This window comes from Sciurus vulgaris (assembly GCF_902686455.1).
Source record: "Sciurus vulgaris genome assembly, chromosome: 2".
In the NCBI taxonomy this organism is placed as follows: Eukaryota; Metazoa; Chordata; class Mammalia; order Rodentia; family Sciuridae; genus Sciurus; species Sciurus vulgaris.
This window is the reverse complement of record NC_136462.1, coordinates 1956364-1978989: the sequence shown is the minus strand read 5'-3', so window position 1 is coordinate 1978989 and position 22626 is coordinate 1956364. Positions and strand designations below refer to the sequence as shown.

Below are 22626 nucleotides of genomic sequence, written 5' to 3'. Positions count from 1 at the left end.
ACAACCCTGAGTTTTAACACATTACGTGCCCACCACACACTCAGGTCTGGACAGTTTCCCACACTGGCCACACCCCTCCTGGCCTCTGCACTCTCTGCTCTCTGCATTGCCCTTCCAGAACGCAGGAAGAACCGCGCAGCCTGCTGCCCTGGCCCATGCCCGGCACAATACCTCTGAGTGGCCGTGTGTGTCCACCGTTGCACCGTTGCACGGCCTGCTTGCTGCCTGTTCAGGGCTGCAGGTCTTCCCCTGCCCACGTGCAGCCCTTGGCCCTGAGGGTGCTGCTGGGCGCGTGCCGTCCTTCCTGTGGACTGTGGCTTCTGCACTGGGAGGCCTTCCAAGAGGCAGCAGTGCGCCTGGCTTTGCAAGAGCACCTAAGGTGTGTCCAGGTGCTCTGCACGTGGCACCAGGCAGCCTGGGGGCTCGGGTCTGCTGCTCCTCGTCAGCACGTGGAGTCGGGCCTCCTTTCCGTGGTCTTGTGAGTTCGTAGAGCCGTCTGAGCAGCTGTGTGTGGCAGCCCGTCTCCTGCTGCTCTGGCGGCGGCACCCAGCACCCTCCTTGCCCCCGCCATCAGCGTGTGCTGTTTCGCTGGCTTATTAGCCGTTTGTTTCCAGGTTGATGGGTTTTGAGAATGCCTCTTTAGTCAGGTAGAAGCCTTTGGTAAATGTGCGGTCAGCCAAGATTCTCCGCCACTCATAGCTGGTTCCCAGCAGTGACTCTGCAGAGCCGTCCTGGGTTCGGAGGAGTCTGGTGGATGAGCTTCCTGCTGCCTGCCTGCCACAGCCCGAGCCAGGACCGGCCCTTCCGGGCGCGAGAGCTGGCTTGTTTCCTTCTCCCTGTTCTAAGTGGCTGGGGCTCTTCTGGCTTATTTGCCGTTGCACACGTGGTCGGTCTGTTGGTGTCGACAGAACCCTCCTGGACTTAGCTGGGACGGTGCTGGGCGCGCAGGCCTCAGCTCTCCAGCACTGCGGCTGTGCTGAGTAAAGCAGCCTCAGGAGGAGCTGTGATCGTCAGGGGCACCCGGCAGAGGAGCCGCTCAGTCATGGCTGGGCAGGGAGAAGCAGGAGGAGGAAGGGCTGGGCCCCGCGGGCCGTGGCTCTCAGGGCCACGGCCTTCGGGCGCCCTTCCCTGAGCAGCACTTCACCCTCTGCTCCGACTCGGCTTCGGCTTGCAGCTCTCTTCTTCAGGACACTAGGACACTTGAGCTGTTGATTCCACTCGGGGGTTGGAGACGGGACGAGCCCCGTTACAGCCTCTTGGTGGGTTTCGGTAGTTGGTGGCCTCAGGGACGTTGGCTGCTCCTGATCTCCTGCCTGTGGGTCGCACTTCTCCGTCACTCCTGGCGGTGAGGATCTCTGGAGGTTTCTGAAGCCCGTTCGTCACCCAGCTCCTGGCACTTGCTTTCCTCGTGCTGCTCTGGCTTGTTCTCACTTTGGCTGCTTCTGCTTCGTGGGCATCTCCTTCCTGGGTTGCCTGCCAGCAGCCTGTCTTCCTGCCTGCGCCTGGTGCTCAGCCCCTGCGCTGCTGCTCAGCCGTGGCCGCTGTCTGATGCGCCGTGCTTCCTCGCACTCACTTGAGCCCCTCACTGACACCGGGTGTTGGGAGCCTGCCTCTCGCCTCCTGCACACCGTCACTTCTTGGTCACCTCTCATCTGTGGCTTTGCTCTCTGGGATCTTAGTGGTTTGACTTCTCCACATTCCAAAAATATCAAATGGACAGTTCCAGAAAAAGCAGTTCGCATGTTTTAGATGGTACATCCGCTCAAGTCGGGTGTGAGGGCCCACACTGCCCGCTCTGTGCTGGGGGCCCTTCCTGCAGGGTCCACGCTGTGTGGCTTCAGCCTCCTTTGCTGGCCTGTACTCCCCAGGCGGGCTGAGTCCACCAGGAGGTCTTATTGGGAGGAAGCTGCCCTTGCGTGCCTGGGGTCCCCTGTGGGAACCCACAGTTGCCCAAGAGGGGCTTGGCAGTGGGAAGGTTAGGAAGCACTGGGTGGGCTGGGGGAGCCAGGGAGGGATTGCCATGTGGGCTGGGGTCTCTGCTCCAGGGCAGGGTGGTGCTGGCATCCTGGTCTTCGGGGGTCTCAGTTCTGCGGTCATATGGGAGGGCTCTTGGGGTCCCTGTGTAGCCCATCTCTCCTGCCTGTGTGCCACTTTGTCTCCAGTGGGGACAAGGCCCTGAGCACGGCTGCAGTGGGCCAGACCTACAGAAGCTTCTGGGAGGTGAGACAGCCAGGCTAGTGGAAGCAAGGTGTGGGGGACCCTTGGGCAGTGCCCAGGCTGAGCCACATGCACCTGGGTGGTGGGACAGCCGGGCTGGTGTGGGAGCCCCTGGCAGCGTCCGGGCTGAGCCGCGTGCACCTGGGGGTGGGACAGCTGGGCTGGTGTAGGAGCCCCGGGCAGCGCCCGGGCTGAGTTGCGTGCACCCTACAGGTTGTGCAGCCTGACCGTGAAGAAGCTGGCAGTCCTCAGGCAGCTGGAGAAGGAGCTGGCCTCAGTGGTGATCGCAGTCAAGATGCAGGTGAGCCCCTCAGCCCGCCTCCCCTCAAGGTCCCTCCTGCTCCCTCTCAGTGTGGAGTTGGCAGGCCCAGGAGCAGAGGGCCAGAGGAGGCTCGGCGCCAGCTCCCTGGCCTCCACACCCCGCTCCTTCGTGCAGCTGGTGGCAGGCTTCCGTTTGGTTTACTGGAGGCGCTGGGTGAGCAGCTGTTTCTGAAGGGACGCATTTCAGAAATGGGGAAGATCTCCTGTCCAGTCTGGACCCTCCTGTGCCTGCCTGCCACCCCTGTTGGCTGCCTTGGCCTTTTGGGGGCCATGAGGCTCCAGGTCCACTCTTTGGGGACAGGACGTGGCTTTCAACCACTGAATTCCCAGAGGGCACCTCCTGGCGCCTTTGCAGGTGGCCCCTTGCAGGGGTGTGATCTCTGCCCCTCCAGGGCAGGAGGAGGCCTGTGCGCCTGGGGGAGCCTGACCTGCATCCCTGGAGGGTGATGCTGCTGTGACAGACCCAGGCTCTCAACAGTGTCACGGGGGTGACCAGGGCCCTGGGTTGGACCTCTGGTATGCTGGGGCTCGGGGTGGAGTGCGGAGCCTGGTGCCAGCTGCTCCTCTTCACTGTTGGAAGAGGCCTGAGACCTGCCTGGACTTCCCCCCAGTTGCCTCCACCTGGAAAAGGCTTTGGCTCTAATGAAGGCCTGGAGGAGCTGCCCTCCCTGGAGACACTGTGGGTCTTCGGCACCCGGGCACGACTCCTGTGTCTGGCTGTGCTGAAGGCACCAGGGCGCGGAGACCTGACCTGAGGAGGCCCCAGGCTACCGAGCATGGCCACGGTGCTCAAGCACCCACGCAGCCATCGTGGGGCTCAGGAGCCTTCTGTGGGACTACCAAGAGGCTGTGCTGGGGCCTCGGGCAGGGAGGAGGCAGGTCCCACCCAGCCTTCCTGCGTGCAGGAAGCCACACTGGCAAGCGTCTGCACCTGACCATCCTGCTCTGACCTGCTCCTTGGTCCCTCCGCCAGGCTTCATCCCGTGCCTTCCTCAGACCCATCACTGCTGAGCCCTCTGAAGTGCCCACTCTTCAGCTCTGCATGCTCCCCAGTGGACAGGCTGTCCACCCTCCATGCTTGTGCATGGTGACCTCCCAGCAGACACTGGTCACCTGCTTCTGAGGTGCTCTCCCCTGCTTGGGTCTCCATTCGCCTGCTCTTCACCTGTGTCGGAGGCTGGGCAGGGCTTGACGTCCCTCTTTACATCCACAGCCTATGCCCCTGGCCCTCTTGTGTGTCGTCTGCCCCAGCCCAGACCCTTCTCCTGAGCCCTCAGAGGTGCCCAGGCCCCCGATTCTCTGTGCACTGCCTTCTCCAGGCCCTCCAGGACGGAGGGCTGTGGGAGGGTCCCTGGTCCCCTGCCACCCGGCCAGAGCTGGCAGCTGGCGTCTGAGCAGAGCCTTGGCACCCACCACGCAGGCTGTCCCATGCCTGGGTCAGAGACCCCGCTCTGGCCCCTGGGTGCTGACTCCACGCCCCCTCCTTTCCTTCCCATCCCCAGGCTCCCCCTCAGCCTGCCCCACCCCCAGACCTTGGCACTTTCTGTCCACACCTGACACTTGGAGCGTGGCTTCCAGCCCACGTGGCCATCTCTGCCATCTCACTCAGTACATGGTCCTTAGGGTTTATCCTTGCTGGAACAAGGATAGATGCTTTTTTTTTTCTCTCGGTACTTGGGACTGAACCCAAAGGCACTTTTCCACTGAGCCACATCCCCAGCCCTTTTATTTTGAGGCAGACCTTGCTAAGTTGCTTAGGGCCTTGCTAAGATGCTGAGGCTGACTTTGAACTTGCAATCCTCCTGCCTCAGCCTCCTGAGTTGCTGGGCTTGCAGGCATGCAGAACCACGCTCTGCGGAACAGAGCTTCTCTGGTGGCACTGTGGTGAGCTGCGTGGTCCACCAGCGTGCAGTCTGGTGTAGGGCGGAAGTAAGCATCCTGTTGAGTTTCATCTCCTGAGTTTCCACTCACTGACAGGCGTCTCTTGCTGACTGCGGCCACTCGACGCTTACTGTGCCTCCAGCGTCTGTGCACTTGGCATCTGTCTCTAGCTGTTGCCTCCCCTCTCTGCTGGCAAGTGTCTCTGTGCCATCAGTGCCAGGCCTCTGGATGTCCTCCGGAGAGCTGTCAGCCCTGCACCATCTGCCTTTTCTAAAATGCTGGCTGCCCAGCTCGCTGGCATCAGGTCAAGGTCAGCGTCCTGCTGCAACGTGTCTTTTGTTGACCGCGCACCGTGGCAGGAACTGTCCTTGACCCTCACACTTCTGGGCAGGTCCTAGACGTGGGTTGGCACCACAAAGGGCAAGGACGTGCTCACGGCTTCAGCGTGTGTCCCATGCTGTCTCTGAGGAGCCTTCGCGCCTTGGCCTCCTGTTCAGGTGGAGGATTTTCCTCCCAGTGGTTAAAGAGTGATGGTGTGACCTTACCATTGGTTTCATTTTAAAATTCCCTTCACATCAGCAGATCTGTGTCCTCACAGGGCTCCAAACGGGTCCTCCGGTCTCATGAGATTGTGCTGCCCCCCAGTGGACAGGTGGAAACCGATCTGGCCTTGACCTTCTCTTTGCAGGTAAGTTCAGCACAGGGTGATGGAGCACTCTCTTAGTGCCCTGGTCAGTGCCTGCAGTGATGGACACTCTCTCACCAGGGCTACTTGTGTTCTTTCTTATTTCGACCTGCTCTTGATAATGGCTTATTCTTAAACGATTAGAAAATTTTCTTGGTGTATCATGATGTTTTTATTCCTTTCTCATGATCAAAAAAATGTATTAATGAGGCCACACATCAGATTCCCAGTGAAGCTCATTCTCATATTTAGAGAAGATGGGCAGGAATACAGGGAAGTCAATCTCCTGTGCATCCACATGTGCTTAGTGGTGAACCGTCTGCTCAGCTAAGATGCCGCTGGGTGCCTCCCAAGACCAGTGGGAGACAGCTCCCTGGTCCTCTCCAGAGCCTTGCCCCATCTGGAGAGCCAGCCCAGTACCCACCGAACCAGTTCATCCTGAGTCCTTACAAATCCCCTTCTTCTTTTAAATGTGTGAGTCTCTGATTAGATGCCCAGGTCCCTGCAGGCTCCCACCGCCTGCCTCCACATCACCACTCCACCAGCCCCACCTGCCTTGCCTACTGCCTCCCTTGCTGGCTGCCTGGAGCTGGCCGCAGGGAGGGAGCTGCCCACCAACATGCCCCTGGGTTTTGTAGTTTGTGACTTTCTGGGGTGTCCAGTTCATGGAGGTGTAGTTTACCAAATGGGATTCACCTGTTTTGAGTCATGGCCGTTGGCTTCTGAAGCATGAGCAGGCATGCAGCCCTGCTGCAGCCGAGAGCAGGGGCCTGTCCACCTCAATATCAAGGTGCTTTCTCTGTGTGAACTCTGAGAAAGAACCTGTGAGCATCTGCTTGGGCACGGCAGGCCTCCAGGTCAGTGTCCCCTCTGGTGCCCAGCTGGAGGGTGTACCGGATCAGGGCCAGTGGTCACCTTCATGCATCCGTAGTCGCACGTGGCCCCAGCACAGATATCTTGGCAAGTCCTTTCCACCAGGCAGCTCTGCTCCGGGATTGGGTCTTACTGCTGTGCTTGTTCTTGGGTGGTGGGAGATGAAGGTCTGGAGACCTGAGCAACCCTGGAAGCATCTCAGCGTCAGTGGTTACCCCTTGCAGACCTGACCTCTTGGCCCATGGGGCAGGCTGCACTGGGCACCTCAGGGGGCTCACTTGTGCCCACAGTACCCACACTTCCTGAAGAGAGAAGGCAACAAGCTTCAGATCATGCTGCAGCGCAGAAAACGCTACAAAAACCGCACTATCCTGGGCTACAAAACACTGGCTGCGGGTTCCGTCAACATGGCTGAGGTGAGTGCCCTGTGCCCGTGTGGCACTGCCTGGGCTGGTCCTCGGGACAGCAGAGCATTTACACATAGCAGATTACTCCTGTGTGTCTGGGTGTTCACCCCAGTGACCAGAGGGGTGGGTCTGCGTGGTGCTGAGCTCAGCCCATCTGTGCGCCCCCTGCCTGCTCAGCCTGGCTCCTGCCATGCATGCAGCCCTCTGTGCCCCCCTCTTCCACGCCTGCCAGCCACGCAAAGGGCCTGGGTGGACCTGGTCCTGTAGCCCGTCACAGGAGGCTCCTCCTAGGCATCCTGCATGGCCCTTGCCAGCCCCAAATGTGGGACTGGCCGAAGCAGGTGGAGCGCCCAGCAGCCTGTGTTGTCCTGGATGCTGGGGTTCCGAGGGTCCATGGGACAGGGACCGTCAGACAGGAGGGGCTTGTGGCACAGAGGCCCCCCCGGGCTGAGGAGCTCAGGCTTTCATGGGCCCTGGGAGCCCCAGCAGTGGCTATGAAGAGGAACAGCTAGGCTCTCCCTGTCCCTTGGGCCCTGGGGCTACATTCAGGGTCCTGGGGTCACGTGAAGCTGTCTTGGGCCCACCTGGGGCAAGCAGGGAACCAGCAGGCCAAGCTGTGGCACCCCAACCCTGCAGGGCTGCCAGAACTCCTGTGCTGTCCAGTGCCTGCCAGCCAGTGCACACCTGGGTCTCCTGGCCCCAGCTGCCTCCACGTGCTGAGCAGAGGCCTGGCCCCTCCTGTCTCCTGGAACTTGCCCCTGCCCGCAGACCCTGGGCTCTCCCTCCAGCTCTCTAGGCTGTGCTAGAATGATCATTCTACAGGCCTCCCTGGCCATGGCATCTGCAGCTTTAAGACCTGTCCATTCTTGGGAGAAGGGGCCAGTCCCTAGAGTGGCCTCTGCATCTCTGCTCCCCACAGCCCGCTGCCCCTGTGGCTCCGTCCCCACACCTGCTGTCCCTGAAGCCGAGCTTGCCTTGGTGCCCGCCCCTGCTCTCCTGGCAGCCCTCCTCCAGGACTGCATTGTCCTCTCCCCCCACATCCCGCAGCCCAGCCCAGTCCAGCCTTCCCAGGGGCCTGGTACCCTTGCTGCTCTGCAGTGGCTGTGCCTCACTGTGACCACGTGTGACACTGGACTGGTGGGCGGAGGCAGCTCTGCCCTGCCTGGAGGGGGTGCAATGTGCTAGGCTCACCTGGAGCCTGCGCCAACCTGGTGTGGTCACAGGTGCTGCCATATGGGACAGGCTGGTGCTGTCACTGAGGTTGGTACTGTTGTCCAAGGGTGGCACTTGCCTGGAGGGCAGCATCCCTGAGGGTGGGATGAGGGGTCAGGCCAGTGCATGGACATACGAGGTGATGGCTGGTTGGTTTCCCCATGAAGCCCGGGGGCTTCTAGCAGTACTTAGCCCCACCTGCTGTCCCTCTGGCCCTGACTCACAATGTACTGTGTCCAGGGGACTTGGGAGGCAGAAAGGCCTGAGTTAGGTGTCTCGGGGACCTTCATGTGCATATGGGATGGCTGTCAGGGCCAGGGGCCCAAACAGGAAAGTGCTGCCCCAGGCCCTGGGGCTCGCAAGACTTGCTCGGGCGTGTCCTCCACTCACCCTGTGAGCACCACCGTGGTGCAAGGAGGCCCCCAGCTCTGCCCCCTTGAGGCTCATATCCCAGGTGGGCCCAGGCCTCCGCCTGCGCAGCCTCACCCAGGTAGCTGGAGTGGCAGGATCGAGGTCCACAGGCCTGCCTCCTGCGTGGTCCAGGATTGTACGTCGGTCCAGAGGTTCCCTGGAATGTCCCTGGCCCTGAGCAGCTTCCATGGCTGAGTCTTTGACAGTGAAAACAGGAGCCTGTGGAGTGGCCGGTGAAGGCCCTGGCCAGCTCCAGCTTGCACCATGTCCAGGGGCCGGTCCAAGCAGCATGTGCCATGTGTGCACTGCAGCCAGGGTCAGCCCGCGACAGCCCCTGGCCGCCAGCATCCCCCAGCAGAATTCCCAGTTGCAGAGCCAGCCCAGCTGCTGCTGGGAAGAGGAGCCAGCCCTGAGCCAATCTGGCAGGGCCCCGAGTGTGCAGGGAAGGCCAGGAGTTCTGGGCCTGGGGACAAGAAGGAGCTGTGCAGAGGAAGGCTGGGCGCCAGGCAGAGAAGAGGTGGGCCCGCCAGCCTGGGACTCTCCTGCCTCCGCGGCAGCTGGTGCGGAACAGGTCCCTGACCTTCCTCACAGGACCAGCCCTGCAGCCCAGGGTCAGGGTGTGCTCAGGATCGGCAGGCCACAGGGAGAGAGCCAATGTGCCTTTCATGGAGGCCTGTTACCCTCCCTCTCCCCCTCCCTCACGGAGGAGGCCAGAGTGGGTTTTCTGGGCAGAGGCCCTGACCCACCTGAGTCCTGCAGAGGTGGTGTAAGCAGGCAGGACCAGCGTACCCACACCTGAGCCACCGCTCACCACAGCAGCCAGTGGTCCTGCCCTCAGTCTGGGTCACTGGGATGGAGCAGGTTCCTGACTCTGGAGGATGTTTTGGCTTCTGAGCCAGTTATTCACACCAAGTCTGAGGTCACTCCAGGAAGGTGACAGGTGCATGGAGCTGTGCCTACAGGGGCAGGCAAGGGAAGCAGCCTCCACATTGCATGTGTTCAGGTGGAGTGTGTGGGCACCTGTGTCCCTGTTTGCACATGGGTGTACAGAGCCCAGGAGCAGGGGAGTCTTGGCGCAGGGATGCCAGCTGACCTGACTTGGCTTCTGACAGGATGTGAGCTTTCTTAGAGTTTTTTTTTTTTTTTTAAGAGTTATTTTTTTTTTACTGATTAGAGTTAGCACCCCCAAATCAGGACCCAGAATTAAAAAAAAAAAAACAAAAACAAACCTGGTCTGTGGGGCTGGGGATGTAGTTCAGTGAAAGAGCGCTTGCCTAGGACGTGCAAGGCAAGAGCAGTGGAGTCTGATGTATAAGACCTTGACAGGAGTCAATCAGATGGCCACCAAGATGACTTCACAAGAGTGAGGCCTGTTGCTGAGAGCTCCCAGGCCTGGCCTGTGTTGACGGCCAGCTGGGCAGTGCTGGGGCAGGCAGGAACTGAGGGGTGGGCTGCACCCTGGCACCTCTGGTTTGTGACTCTCCTGTGGCGGTTGGCCCTGGAACTTGATGTTCTCACAAGCCAGACCTGGTGCTTGCTGGTGGCTGTTCTTCCTTGGCCCCCATGGGCATGGGGCCTGGACAGACATTGTAAGGGCTGGCCCTCAGCCCTGCTATTGCATGTTGCTTGGCTGTTGCAGGGACTGGGGCCTGGGTGGCTTCATGGGTATAGTGGGCATGCTGGAGACCAGCTGGCTACAGGTGGTCCTGTCTCCTGCCTGGCACCTGAGCCTTAGGCTCGGCTCCCCCTCGTGGCTCCTGGCCCTGGGTCCTGGACATCCACCCGACCCTATCCTCCTCTCCTGTCTGTTGTGGACTCCCTTGCCCACAGCCAGGCACTTCCGACTGCCAGACATGGGCTGCCCCAGGTGGAGGGCCCTTCCCTCGTGGTACCTGTGGAACCATCCCCGCAGGTGATGCAGCACCCCTCCGAGGGCGGCCAAGTGCTGAGCCTCTGTAGCAACCTCAAGGAGGCCTCCGTCAAGGTGGCTGAGATCTGGATCGTCTCCCTGTCCAGCCAGCCCATCGACCACGAGGACAGCGCCATGCAGGCTGGGCCCAAGGCCAAGGCCGCAGGTGAGTGAAGTGGAGCCCTGCCTTCCTGCCTCCCTGCCTCCCTGCCTCCCTGCCTCCCTGCCTCCCCGCCCTGGCAGGCAGGTGGCAGAGCTGTGGGGCTGCCCCTCAGCCAGACTGCCGCGGTCGCATGCACTGACGTGGGCCCTAGCTGGGGCACCTTGGTCCCGAAGTCCGCGTCACATGTGCCCAGGAGGTGTTGTAGGGTCCACCCGTGTGCCTGGTGCTCTGGGGCCTGCCTCGGTGGCTCGCAGAGACCAGTTGGCCTGTGGTATCCTCTCCACACCTTCAGGGCGTGGCGGGGGCGAATGCTGGCAGCCCCAGCTCCGCCACCCTCAGAACTGGGCCTTGTCCCTCCCGATCCCTGGCACAGAAGGCGCTGGAGGCAGCGCCAGGAGCAACATGGGGCTCGAAACAGGGTTGTGTGGCCCTGCTGACCCCTACCAGTCCCACAGACTGGGGGCGCAGACCCCACATGGGCTGCGGATTTGTGGCCCGTCGGCACAGGGGCCAGCCTGCTGCCAGGGCCATGCGTGGGACCTCGAGGCACTCTCTGCTTGCTCCACAGACAATGACTCCGAGGAGGAGTATGAGAGCTTTTCCTCGGAGCAGGAAGCCAGTGACGACGCTGTGCAAGGGCAGGTAACAGGGTGGTGCCCGCTGGCCACCAGGAGCAGGTGACAGTAACTGGCAGAGAGGCATTCGCAGGCTGGGATGGGGACATTCAGGGCAGACCCTTGATTCTCCCATCCCTGGGGCTCCCACACGCCTAGGGCCAGCTCTGAAGGTCCTGGGAGAGGCTGTGGCCAGAGTGCCTGCAGGATGGCCTTGGTGATGGATTCCTGTGGCTGCACGCTGGGCTGGACCCTGCCTTTTGGGTGGTTTGTGGCCTCAGGTGCCATGCATGTGCCCACAGGACCTGGACGAGGATGACTTTGATGTGGGAAAGCCCAAGAAGCAGCGGCGATCGATAGTAAGAACGACGTCCATGACCAGGGTTGGTGGAAGCTGGTTTTACTCACGCTGGGCAGGGCGGGGCGGGGTGGCTGTGGGCCGGGTACCGTGGGCGTGTGAGCTGGGGAGCACTGTCAGACCCCATGCTGCGGCCTTGCCCTGGGCTGCAGTCCTCTGCAATTAGCCCCTGGCCATTGTCAGTCAAAGAGGGCATGAGCAGGCAAAGGCATCCTGTGGCAACCCCTGAGTAGCCAGCCTTGCCAGGCGCTGCCCTCTGCAGCCTGCCTGTGTCTCACTCCTCTTCACATGCATGAGGCCCAAGGGTCTGGAGTGATGCTAGATGGACTGGCCTCTTGCTGCCATGGGCTCCAGGGACCTGGGGCGCTGCCACCTGCCTTAGCACCACTGCACACCTGCTGTGTGGCCTGTCCACTGTGCCTGGGGCCTGGCCTGCCTGGCCTGGTGGGCACAGAAGCCTGACAGGGTGCTGCAGGCCTTCCTCTAGGAGGAAAATTTGGGGTGGGTACTGGAGATCCTTAGACCCCAGCGCTGGACTGTCGCCTGCAGGAGCGGCAGCATGGGTTGCCAGGGAAGTCCTTGCGAGTGCTGTCCACTTGTGGCAGCATTTGAGAGGGAGGCTGTGCCTCTTTTGTGCCAGCTGCTTCCCTGCAGGGAAGCACTGTTGTCCTGGACCACGGTTAGCACCAGTCCAAGCCTCAGCTCCAGGGCCCTGGGCCAGCCTCTGAAGGGAGGTGGATGGGACAAGCCCTCCCTTTGCAGGGGGCTGGGGGCACACCCTTGCTGGTGGCCAGTGGCTGGAGCTGAGGCACTGCAGCTCAGGTTAGCCAGGGTGCAGGGGGCTCAGACTGTCCACTGAGTGGGCATTGCCACCTTGTCCATCATGCCTGCTGAGTGCTGCACCCTGCAGCCTCCTTCTGGAGGGAGCCGGGAGGCCAGGACAGGTTGTGGAGGCTTCTGGAAGAATTGCAAAGCCAGCACGTGCCCTCCCTGGCACCCCTTGGCAGGGTCTGGGATGGTCGGCTCCTCTGGGCGTGCTCCATCTGGCCTCCGCTGTGGCCTTGGGCTGGTGGATGTGGGGGCTCGTGTGAGAGCCACTCTGCATCTGGGTGCTGCAGTGTGTTCCACCTGGGCCTCCTCAGGCCTGGCTGCAGCAGGAGGCCCAGGTTGGCCCGCAGGGGCGCCTGACTCTGCTGCCTGCCTTGCAGCAACAGAACTTCAAGCAGAAGGTGGTGGCGCTGCTGCGGAGGTTCAGAGTGTCTGAGGAGGTGAGTGGACCCGGCCTCCCTGCCGAGTGGCCTGCTGGGAGGGTCAGCTCTGTGCAGCTACGGCTCTGCACGTGTCCTCTGCAGGGCACTGCCCTCTGCCCACCAGACTGGGCACCGGTGGTGCTGCCCCCGAGGTGCCCTTGGAGGGCCAGGGATGACCTGCTCCATGTTTGTAGAACTCCAAGTCAAGGTCAGCGGGGAAGAGGGACACCAGGTTCTGGTGCTCGTTAGCATTTGTGGGTAGGTTGGATTTGGGGAGCTGTTTCAGGCCCACGGAAAACCCCAGCAAGAGTTCACCGAGTTCCCAGCACCCACGCCACAGGCAGCCTCCCTTGCTGCCTGCTCGGCAGGGCTTCTTAGATTTAATTCTTCTAGCATTTCTCTAGTTTCCAGATTTTCTGTAAAGCTCGCATGACTTCCATGATCAAAAGAGAGGCTCCTGGTGCTGCTGGACATGGTGAGGTGCTGGACTGGGTGGAGGAGGCCCCTGGTGCTGACCACGCGGCCCGCCTGAGGCCGCGTTCCCAGAGCACCCACATTCAGTGGCTGCTCTGCTCAGGCATAAGCGCTGAGAGTGGTGTGGCTTGGCCACGTGGGGCCAGCGTCCCTCCTGGGACCCGCGTGGCAGCCTGCCTCTAGGGAAGCACGGCTGACAGGCCCCGAGTGCTCAGCTCACTTCTTGCAGGGGAACAGTCCCAAGTCCAGTTTGCAAGGCAAATCCCCTGGCTTGGGGTTCTGCTGACCTCACCGTGTGCCTGTGATGGAGAAGTGTGTCCTCAGCTGGGTCTTGACCCTTGGGTTTTGTACTTGCCCAGCCCCTGGACCGAGTCCCAGATATGCCTACACAGATTTGGTTCTGACTTCTGGAACTCAGCTCAAATTGTGGAAATTTGGCCAACATCCCAGATACTGTACTTGGGTAAAGGACACTGTCCTTTTCTTAGGGATAATCTCCCAAGGTAATACAACATTCATATGGGCTGGTCAAGCCATGTGATCTCTTTATCTGACACTGTACTCCTCTGGTGTGAGGACGAGACCATCTTGCTCAGCTCCGTCCCTGAGTCTGGGTGCTCGGGCAGTGTGAACTCTCCCAGCGCTGCCAGCTGTGGCCCTCACAGCAACCCTGGAAGAGGCAAGAGAAGCTTGGCACGGTGCAGCCTCCTGCTGGCTGCGGGCCTGCCTAGACCACTCCTGCTGCTGTAACTAACACCTTAGTCTGGGTAACTAGGATGTAGCCAAAATGTGTTCTCCCAGTCCTAAGACTGGACATCCAGGTCATGGCTCATGCAGATCAGGTGTCTGGAGGGGCCTGTTCCCCATAGACGGTGCTATGTGTCCACAGAGGGTGCTGTCCATGTGTCCGCAAATGGCAGAGCAGGAGAGAGGAGTACACTTCCTCGGGCCTCCTTTATGACGTCACTAATCACTTCACAAAGGCCCCACCCCTTAGTGTATCACCTTGGGGGTCAGGCTTTGGCATCTGAATTTTAAGGGTCACATTTAGACCCTAACCCACAAAATCCATGTTCTTCTCACATACAAAATACATTCTTTCCATCCTAGTAGCCTCAAAATCTTAACTCATTCTGGCCTCAAGAATTTAAAGACCAGACTGGGCTCAGTGGTAGAGCGCTTGCCTAGCATGCATGAGGCACTGGGTTCAATTCTCAGCACCACATATAAATAAGTAAAACAAAGGTCCATTGACAACTAAAAAAAAAAAAAAAAAAAAAAAAAAAGAAAAGAAAATGTATATGTATGTGTGTATATATATGTTTTTTTTGGGGGGGTGCTGGGGATCGAACCCAGGGCCTTGTGCTTACAAGGCAAGCACTCTACCAACTGAGCTATCTCCCCAGCCCCTATATATATATTTTAGAAAAAGAATTTAAAGACAAAAATTTGACTATCACCTGCATCAGAGGTGGGTTAGATTCCACGGGTTTTGTTCTGAGATAGACTCCTCTCCAGCTATGAGCTTGTGAAACCAGTGTGATGTGCTTCCAGAGTACAGTGGTGGGACCAGTACAGGATGGACATTCCCCTTCCAAGAAGAGGAAGGAGGGAGGGAGCTGTCCCAAGTAAGTCAAAACCAGGCAGGGCAAATTCAGTCGTCTTTGACCTGATACTCCATACTCAGGCACTGGGCTGGGCTGGCACAGACCCAGACCCAGGCGGCCCCACCTCCTGGCGCTGCAGGCTGCAGCCACAGAGCAGCTCTCCCCGCTCTGTGGCAGCTGGGCACCCCACTCCCACTAGCCTTTACCCTAGTGGGGGGCTCTCTGCCAGAGCCCTGCCTCCATGGAAGTCCTCTGCCTGGGCCCAGGGCATCCTGTGAAGACTGGTCAGAGGCTTTGGGCCTCTAGGATTGCCACCGTGCCCCCTGGAGAGGTGGCTGCTGCTACCCCCATCACACTGGAGCCATAGCTGAGGAGCAGTGCCCCCTAGTGCAGGGAGCAGAGCAGAGATTGGGCCTGTGCTGGGCAGGACAGCACCAAGGACTTCTGAAGTGCCTTCGGGCCACTCTCTGTTGTCCTGTGCACACTGGCCTCCTCACGCTCACTGGCCACTCCCCTGATGTTCTCTTGCAAACACTTCTTCATTCTTGCGCAGCCCGGCCCCCACCGAGAATTTCCCAGACCTTAAGTTCTTCCTTTAAAAAAAAAATTATATATATAATTTTAGTTGTTGATGTTTTATTTATTTTTATGTGGTACTGAGAATCAAACCCAGTGCCTCACACGTGTCAGGCGAGTGCTCTGCCCCTGAGGCCCAGCCCAGCCCAAGTCCTTCTTTTTTTTTTTTTTTTTTTTTTTTTTTTTTGCGATACTGGGGATTGAACTCGGGGCCTTGTGCTTGAATCCGTCTCCCTCGCTGCACCTTGCTGTGAGTCTAGAGAAGCCATGTGGCGCCCTCGGTGCACAGTTTGAATTCCTCTCTCCTGTTGTCTCTCGGAAGTTCTACTTCCCACCAGACACTAGGACACAGTCGTGATTCTGCCAAGCTCAGTGCCACTTTCTTCCAATTTCCAGTAACACGTTCCCTCCTGAGACTGCCTCTGCCGGGCCTTTGCTGGGCACGTTTCCACTGAGGCCCAGCCCTGAGGTGGCTCTCTCCACAGCTCTCCTCGCTCTCCTCTCGGGCACACCCCAGCCCGCTTCCAGCCTCTGCCCTCCCCCGTGTCAGGGGTCTGTCAGGGCACCGCTGCGCTCCTCTGCTCCCGTCCTGGCTGCAACCAGAATGTGCTGCCTGCAGTTCTGGGGGCGGGAAATCCGAGACCTCGGCTCCCATAGAGGCCCAGTCTGGAAGGTCTGTTCCCCAGGGACTTTACTGTGTCCAGGGGGGCAGAGGGAGGAGAGGTTTTCCCCACAGCCCCACTTTTTTCAGTACTGGGAATTGAACCCAGGTGGGCTTTACCCCTGAGCTACATCCCTATTATTTTATTCTGAGATAGGGTCTTGCTGAGTTGCCCAGCCTGGTCTTGAACTTGCCATCCTTCTGCCTCAGCCTCCTAAGCAGCACCAGCCCCATTTGCAGGGACACTAACCCCATCCATAAGACTGCACCACATCCCTGATCACCTCCCGGCAGCCCCACCTCCTCACACCGCTACTTGGGAGGCTGGGTCACGGCAGGAATCTGAGGGAACACAAATCTGGAATGAGCCTCTGCCCCTGACATAGGCTGAGGCGCTGCAGGGTGTGTGATCAGCACGCACAGCAGAGCCACAGAGCCTCAGGTGTAAGAAGGATGGGCGCAGTGTGTCCCTGGGCCTCTAGCTTCAGCCCAGAGGCTGTTCTCGATGTTACCTGCAAGTGACACACCTGCACAGTCAATTGGTATTCAACAAAGGTGCCAGGTTCATTGGAGAAAAAAATGATCTTGATCTTTTCAGCAGAAAATGAACCTCAACACATAATCTCGTTATTTGCAAAAGTCAGCCTGAGAGAAATCATATACCTAAATTTAAAACCTAAAAAAAAATTACTTAAGGTTTAAACCTTAGACACCAGAAATTTAAATCCTATCAAAGTTCTAGAATATAAAGGAACATCTCTGTGAATGTGGATTAGGCAAAGATCTGTTAGGACTCCAAGCATGCATGTATCATAAAGGGGAAGAAGACTCAGGATGGACACTGTGACCCCACTCACGGGAGGGACCTGGCGCAGTCAGATCCCGGCAGCAGGGGGGAAGCAGTGACAGGGCGGGGCCACAGTGCTGAGTGGACGGACTGGGGCCGGCATCTGCTGTGACTGCTTGACCAGGGCTGCACTGCCCTGTGAGTGCGCTTAGAGCCACTGGCCTGTGCACTTGGAGTGGGTAGGGTGTGGTGGGTGTTGTTGTGGTGTGTTTTTCCACACCGTAGACCATTTTATGAGTCTGGCCAATTTTTATTCTTTTGTTTTTACTGATTTTTTGTGGTACTGGGGTCACACCCAGGCCTCACGCGTGCTAGGTGAGTGCTCTACCACTGAGCTACAGCCCGAGACCCATGTTGTATATTTTTGCCATAATAAAAAAGTAGTAATTTGCCTTCTGAAAAATACTAAGAGAATGAAAAGCAAGCCACAGAATGACAAACTACTTGTAAATCATGTGTTTGATAAAAATTCCTATTAAAAGGCGCTAATGAGGACAATGTGGTTCAGAACTGAATTAAATCTGCCCGTAGCTCCATCAGTCTGGTCTTTTCTTGTGAAAAGATTCTGGGCATTATAACGCCCACCTTGCCTAGATGGTATTAGGGACACCGGGGGCAGTGTTGCTTGCCCCTCAGCATGTAAGCCTGTACTCACTGCTGCCTTTGTAATAAGCCAGTCTTGGTCCTTAGCATCGGAAATGGCTACAGACTTCAGGAAAAAAACAAAACTATTTTTGAATATTTAGTTTTGTCACAAGATATTAATCACACTGCTCTCATTTACTAGCACTTAAAAATCATAGTACTACAAACCTATCTTTCCATTTTTTTCTTTCTGTATGGTTGTGGTTTTTAGGACATAGGGTGTCAGGAGAAAATTTTCTTGGTCAGATCAAGATCAGCATAAATTCTCCTTTGTCCTATTTCCTGTCTCCTAAGTCTACTGTGTATGGCCTGAACTGGAATGTTGTGTATCCAGGTCCATGCGCGTATTTGAAGACATTTTTGGTTCTGACCCTTTGTGGCTCCTCTGATTTATGCACAGGTGGTTCCTAGTGTGTCCCATTGCTTTGTGTATGGGACCATCATAGCAGCTAATCAGACTTCCTGCCAGTGTCCTGGATCCCAGGGCCCATTGTTAAACAATATTTAAAGATTGGAATTTGTATAAAGTAGCTTCCAAGTTTTATAATGCATCATTTTACATCTTTCATAATTAAAAGCAGCACAATAAGGTCGTAAAAAAAAAAAAAATTCTATTAAGTGCGTAAGAACTCTCAAGACCTGGTAAGAGAGACAGCCCAAGGTTTGAGTGGGTGGGACTCACCCACTGGGCGAGGCAAGCACGGGAGGTGCTGAAGAGGGTCTGCCACCCTGCTGAGGTGGCAGCATCTGCGGCTTTGTCTGCAGGTCCACACTATCCCTCGCCAGTCCCCAGCTGCCTTGGCACAGAAACCACTAGTTGATCCTAACATTAATATGTAAATACAAGGGCTTCCCACACAAAACAGCCCTGAGTAAGAAAGAAATCGGAAGATCCACACTTCCGGGTTTCAAAACTTATCACCAAGATGAAGTGGTCAGGACCGTGGTACTGACACCAGGACAGACCTAGGTCAGCAAAATGGAGTCTGGCACTCAGGACGGATCTCGCATGCCCACCCTGTAGGCAAGAGCACAGGCTTCTCAACACATGCCGCTGGGAGGACCGGCGTGGACCCGTCCTCACCACGTCACTCAGGACACTCGGCAGGCAGCGGCTCTTAGACTTGACACCTGAAGCAGGGTGTCAGTAGGAAAACCAGCTGAAACATCACAGTAGTCAGTAGTCAGGACTTTGCCCTCCAAATGATACCATCGAGAGCAGCAGCCCAGGGAAAGAGCTGCTTTGCAACTCTGATACTGCTAAAGAGTGTGTGCTCAGAGTACACGAAGGATCCATGCAACTCAAGTAGCCCTGCTAAGACAGGTGTCTGTCTTCTGAGGAAGATGCTCCCAGCACCCACTCCCAGCTCCCCGTCACTGAGGAACGGGCCAGCTCTAAAGTACTGGCAAGGCGACTGGACGCAGAGCTAGGGTGCCCCTCACTGGCCACATGGAGAAGGGCCATGCTGCGGGGTCAGAGGTGCACCAGGAACACCTGGGGCGAGGTCCGCTCCCCGTCCTCTGGAGGCACCAGGAGACCTTGGGTTGCTGGAGTGGAGGGCGAAGCCACCACTGCAGGAGCTGTCAACTGCCCTAAGGTGGTGGTTGTCATTGGTCTAAAACACGTGCTATCCAATTAAAAGGTGGGCAAAGGATCCGAATCAATGTTTTGCCAGAGAAGAGCTAGAGATGGCTGATGAGGACTGTCCTCAGTGGGCATCAGGTCGGCTGGTTGTCAGGGGAGGCACCACTTGCCCCCCAACAACAGGCACACGTGAACGGACCAGTGAAGGGCAATCACTGGACACCCCGAGTCCCGCCCCTGGTCAGCCCTAAGGAGGCAGGGACATGTCCCCAAGGTGACCTGCAGGCTCATGCTGCCAGCTTTATGTGCAGGAGAAACAGCCAGCCCCAGAAACTGCTCCCATTCAGAAAGGGACAGTATGGACAGGGACAGGGGCCTACCTACACCGTGCCCAGTCTATGTCCTCCTGACCCGGTTCTGCTCGCGAGGCCGGACGGAGGTGGTGCCTTCCTGGGCAGATGAGGCATCGGCAGCACTGCAGGCCTTGGCCAGCGCTCCCTGCCCCGCACTGCCTGCTCGCTTCCTGTGCGGGAAGCACTTCCTGGTCAGTGGCTGAGAGGGCCGAGGAGCCTTCGCACCACACCCAGTGCAAGGGCCTGAGGTCTTGGGAGATGGTCTCAGTTCCTAAGAAACTGGGAAATGACTAGAAGGGAAGTGCCTGCAGCGGAGCGCACTTGGAGGCTCCAGGCGCCCTCCTCCCCACCCCACAGAGCACCCATCATGACCCTCGGGCTGTTGCCAGCCAGCAGGGCGTGTGGCCTCTGTGGGGCCCTTGTGCACCTTTGGCATCGCTACAGGTCCTGGACTCAGAGCAGGACCCTGCGGAACACGTCCCTGAGGTGGAGGAGGACCTGGACCTTCTGTACGACACGCTGGACATGGAAAACCCCAGTGACAGTGGCCCTGACATGGAGGAGGATGATAGCGTCCTCAGCACCCCTAAGCCCAAGCTCAGGTGAGCCTGCCGGGCCAGATGGCCATGTTGACAAGTCCTGCAGAGGGGCTTCCAAGCCACCCTCAGGATGTCCCCAGAGCTGCTGCTCTCAGTGCAGACCTGTGTGCCACAGAGACCTGGCACTGTAGGCAGGGCCACCTGTCTGAAAGCTTGGAGGTTCCCACAGGCCAGACCACCAGGGGCAGCCAGGAGGGGGCAGGCCAGCCAGTCCCAGGCAGTTGCAGGTGGCCTGAGCCAGGTGACTTCCCGCCATGGGCTCAGAAAGAGGTGTGCTTGTGGAAATCAAGCAGAGGGTCCTGAGGCTGGCAGGAAGCTACAGCAGGTGTCTTTCCATGGACCGTGTAGTTCTCAGAGTGGCAAGACCTTTGGGTGGGGTGGACTGGAACGTTCTGTGTAGGGCAAGTGGAATGTGGGGCAGGCTGTGAGGATGGAGGGGTACTCCCTGGTGCTGGCGGGCTTTCATGGTGCCCTCCACAGCGGGGAGGAGAGAGGAGCCCACGGGGGTCCCTGCCGGCACCTCTTGGGGCGGCAAAGCTGGCTGAGGCCGACTGGGGCAGGAGGCACTGCCCACAGGATGGAGCGTGTGGGCCTGTGTGACTGCTGAAGGTGGCAGATGCAGGCGGGAGTTTGGGGCCTTTTGCTTTTAAGCTTTTAAACCTAGGTGGTACAGAGAGGGACACCCAAGAAAGGTGGGCTTCCTGTGTCATCAGGCCCGTCCACAGCTGACCCTGGCTCCTGCAGCTCCATCTCACCCTGATGCTGCCGACACTTGGCACTTCAGTTTTCCATGGCCAGCAGGAGAGGCAGTGTGGTGGCTTTAAAGAGCACGACCCCGCTCTGGAGGGCAGCATCCTGGGCGTTGCCTCATTTGTGCTGGAGTCTCACTGCGCCCAGGCTGATATGCTGGCCACTGGCTCCCACCAGGAGTCGGGGACACCCTCCATGCCAGCGAGGCATGGCAGAGTCCCAGTCCAGAGCCTACGGGATGGGGGCGCAGCTGTGTGCGGCCCGGCAGCCACAGACCACCCTACCACCTGGTGGCCGCCCCGCGTCTTGGGTCGACTCCCCTCATGTGGTGGCCTCCCGCCTCATCCACCCTCGGCTTGAGCAAGTTCTCTGCTTGCTGTACTCCTGGGAAGACACGAGTTCTTCCCCATTGTGAGCTCAGTGACGTCAGCCTTGGTGGCAGAGTCCCTGGCCAGCTGGTGCCCATGTCTCCAACAGAGTGTGCGTGGACGTTCCACGATTGCGAGCCTGGGTGGCCAGAGTCGGTCTCTGTGTGTCGGCTCTCAGGCAGGCACCTCAGGCTCTCAGGAGCCCTGCCGCTGTTCGAGTTTGCAGTGTCTTTCACATCTTTGGGGTATATACCCTCTTTTTTCTTCACTTTATATGCTGGGGATGGGCACGTTCAACCAGCTAATCTAGAATGGCCCGGTTGGCCTAGGCTGGCCTGCTTGGTCAGCAGTAGCCTCAATTGACTGCTTGGTCTGGAGTAGGCCTTGACTGGCTGCTTGGTCAAGAGTAGGCCTCGATTGGCTGCTTGGTGTGGAGTAGGCCTCGATTGGCTTGGCCAGGTTGGTGAGGAGTAGGCCTCGATTGGCTGCTTGGTGAGGAGTAGGCCTCGATTGGCCAGGTCGGTGTGGCGTAGGCCTGGACTGGCTGCTTGGTCTGGAGTAGGCCTCGATTGGCTGGTTGGTCAGGAGTAGGTCTCAATTGACCTGGTTGGTCTGTAATGTCCTGGTTGGTCTAGATTGGCCTCTTTGGTCTGGAGCAGGCCTAGATTGGCCTGGTTAACCTGGATTTGCCTGGATTTGCTGCTGGTGCCTTCACTGTGCTGTAGAGAATGTTCTACTTTCTGCAAGCTGACTGTAAGTTCCAAGGTTCTCGACTCAGGCATCCTCCAGCAGGGTCTTTAGAATGGAGCTGCCCTCAGCCTCTGTATTGCCCGGCAGCCCTGCCCTGGTTGAAAGCCATGAGCAGACAGGGTTTCAGGGACGCCTGTTTTCTGAGGGTGGGCCCTGGGCTCCCTGCCATCTGCCCCGTCACGTGTGGTCAGAGAGCCTTACTTGCAGTATGTGGAGGGTCTTGGAGAATAACAGCCATGCCTTTCCTGAGCCAGGCCGTACTTCGAAGGTCTGTCACACTCCAGTTCACAGACGGAGATCGGGAGCATCCACAGTGTCCGGAGCCAGAAGGAGCCTCCAAGCCCGGTGAGTGAGCCATACTGTGTAGCAACAGAGCCCTTGGGTGAGTCAGGTGTTCTCATCCTTCCTGTCTTCGTGAGTCACATGGGCATGCTGGACAAGCACTTGGCAAGCATGTCTCTGATTGTGGTGTGTTCTGGGCCCAGGGCCCCGCCCAGTGGCAAGAGACTGTCCTGGGATGACCCTGAGCCCACAGTCCAGGGAAGTCCCATCTGGTGTCCCCTGGGCCTCTTCCTGTCACAGTCAGGCTGCCTCAGCACCTACTGCAACACAGCCTGATTCCTGTCTCTACCCCAGGCTGATGTGTCGGAGAAGACGCGGTGTCTAGGAGGCAAGCAGCCAAGTGACAGTGTTTCTGACACAGTGGCCCTTGTAAGTAGGTGTAGACGTGCTCATCCAGCCTACCTAGGCCTCACACCTACAGCAGTCTCTCACCACCAGCCCTTGGGGGTAGCCAGGCTGCCAGGTGGTCAGGATAGCTGGTGGGTGCTGCTGCTCAGTTTCCTTGACATTCATGGTCCAAAAGCATTGGGTTTCCCCGAGAACAGAGCAGTGGGTTTGCCCTTGGAAAGGTCTTAGAATGATGCTGGGCTGCAGGTGTGCTGAGCCTCTGGCAGGTCTGATGTGGTCTCCCTGCAGTTCTGCGATGCGCAGGGTCAAAGGTGGCTTTAACCATTCCCCCAAGCCAGGGCTGCACAGCTGAGAGGGACCCCAGGTGGGTGTTTTGTAGTTCTGGGCTGGGGAAGGGTGTGCAGCTTCCTTCTCTGCCAG

General features: G+C 58.4%; 1 protein-coding gene across 15 annotated transcripts in view; it reads left to right on the top strand.

Annotated features, from left to right (window-relative positions):
• Positions 1 to 22626, top strand: part of PACS2 (phosphofurin acidic cluster sorting protein 2) — a 63579-nt gene that overhangs the window by 26381 nt on the left and 14572 nt on the right. For 7 of the 15 annotated variants that reach the window (XM_079127429.1, XM_079127436.1, XM_079127442.1 and 4 more), the window contains exons 2-11: positions 2431 to 2518; positions 5018 to 5107; positions 6247 to 6393; positions 9920 to 10082; positions 10648 to 10721; positions 10996 to 11076; positions 12260 to 12319; positions 19494 to 19651; positions 21771 to 21861; positions 22153 to 22227. In XM_079127429.1, the coding sequence (XP_078983555.1) occupies positions 2431 to 2518; positions 5018 to 5107; positions 6247 to 6393; positions 9920 to 10082; positions 10648 to 10721; positions 10996 to 11076; positions 12260 to 12319; positions 19494 to 19651; positions 21771 to 21861; positions 22153 to 22227 (1027 nt within the window). Of the gene's footprint in view, positions 1 to 2094; positions 2337 to 2400; positions 2519 to 5017; positions 5108 to 6246; positions 6394 to 9919; positions 10083 to 10647; positions 10722 to 10995; positions 11077 to 12259; positions 12320 to 19493; positions 19652 to 21770; positions 21862 to 22152; positions 22228 to 22626 lie in introns of those variants that run through there. The other 8 variants (XM_079127438.1, XM_079127435.1, XM_079127439.1 and 5 more) reach the window with 4 other exon arrangements.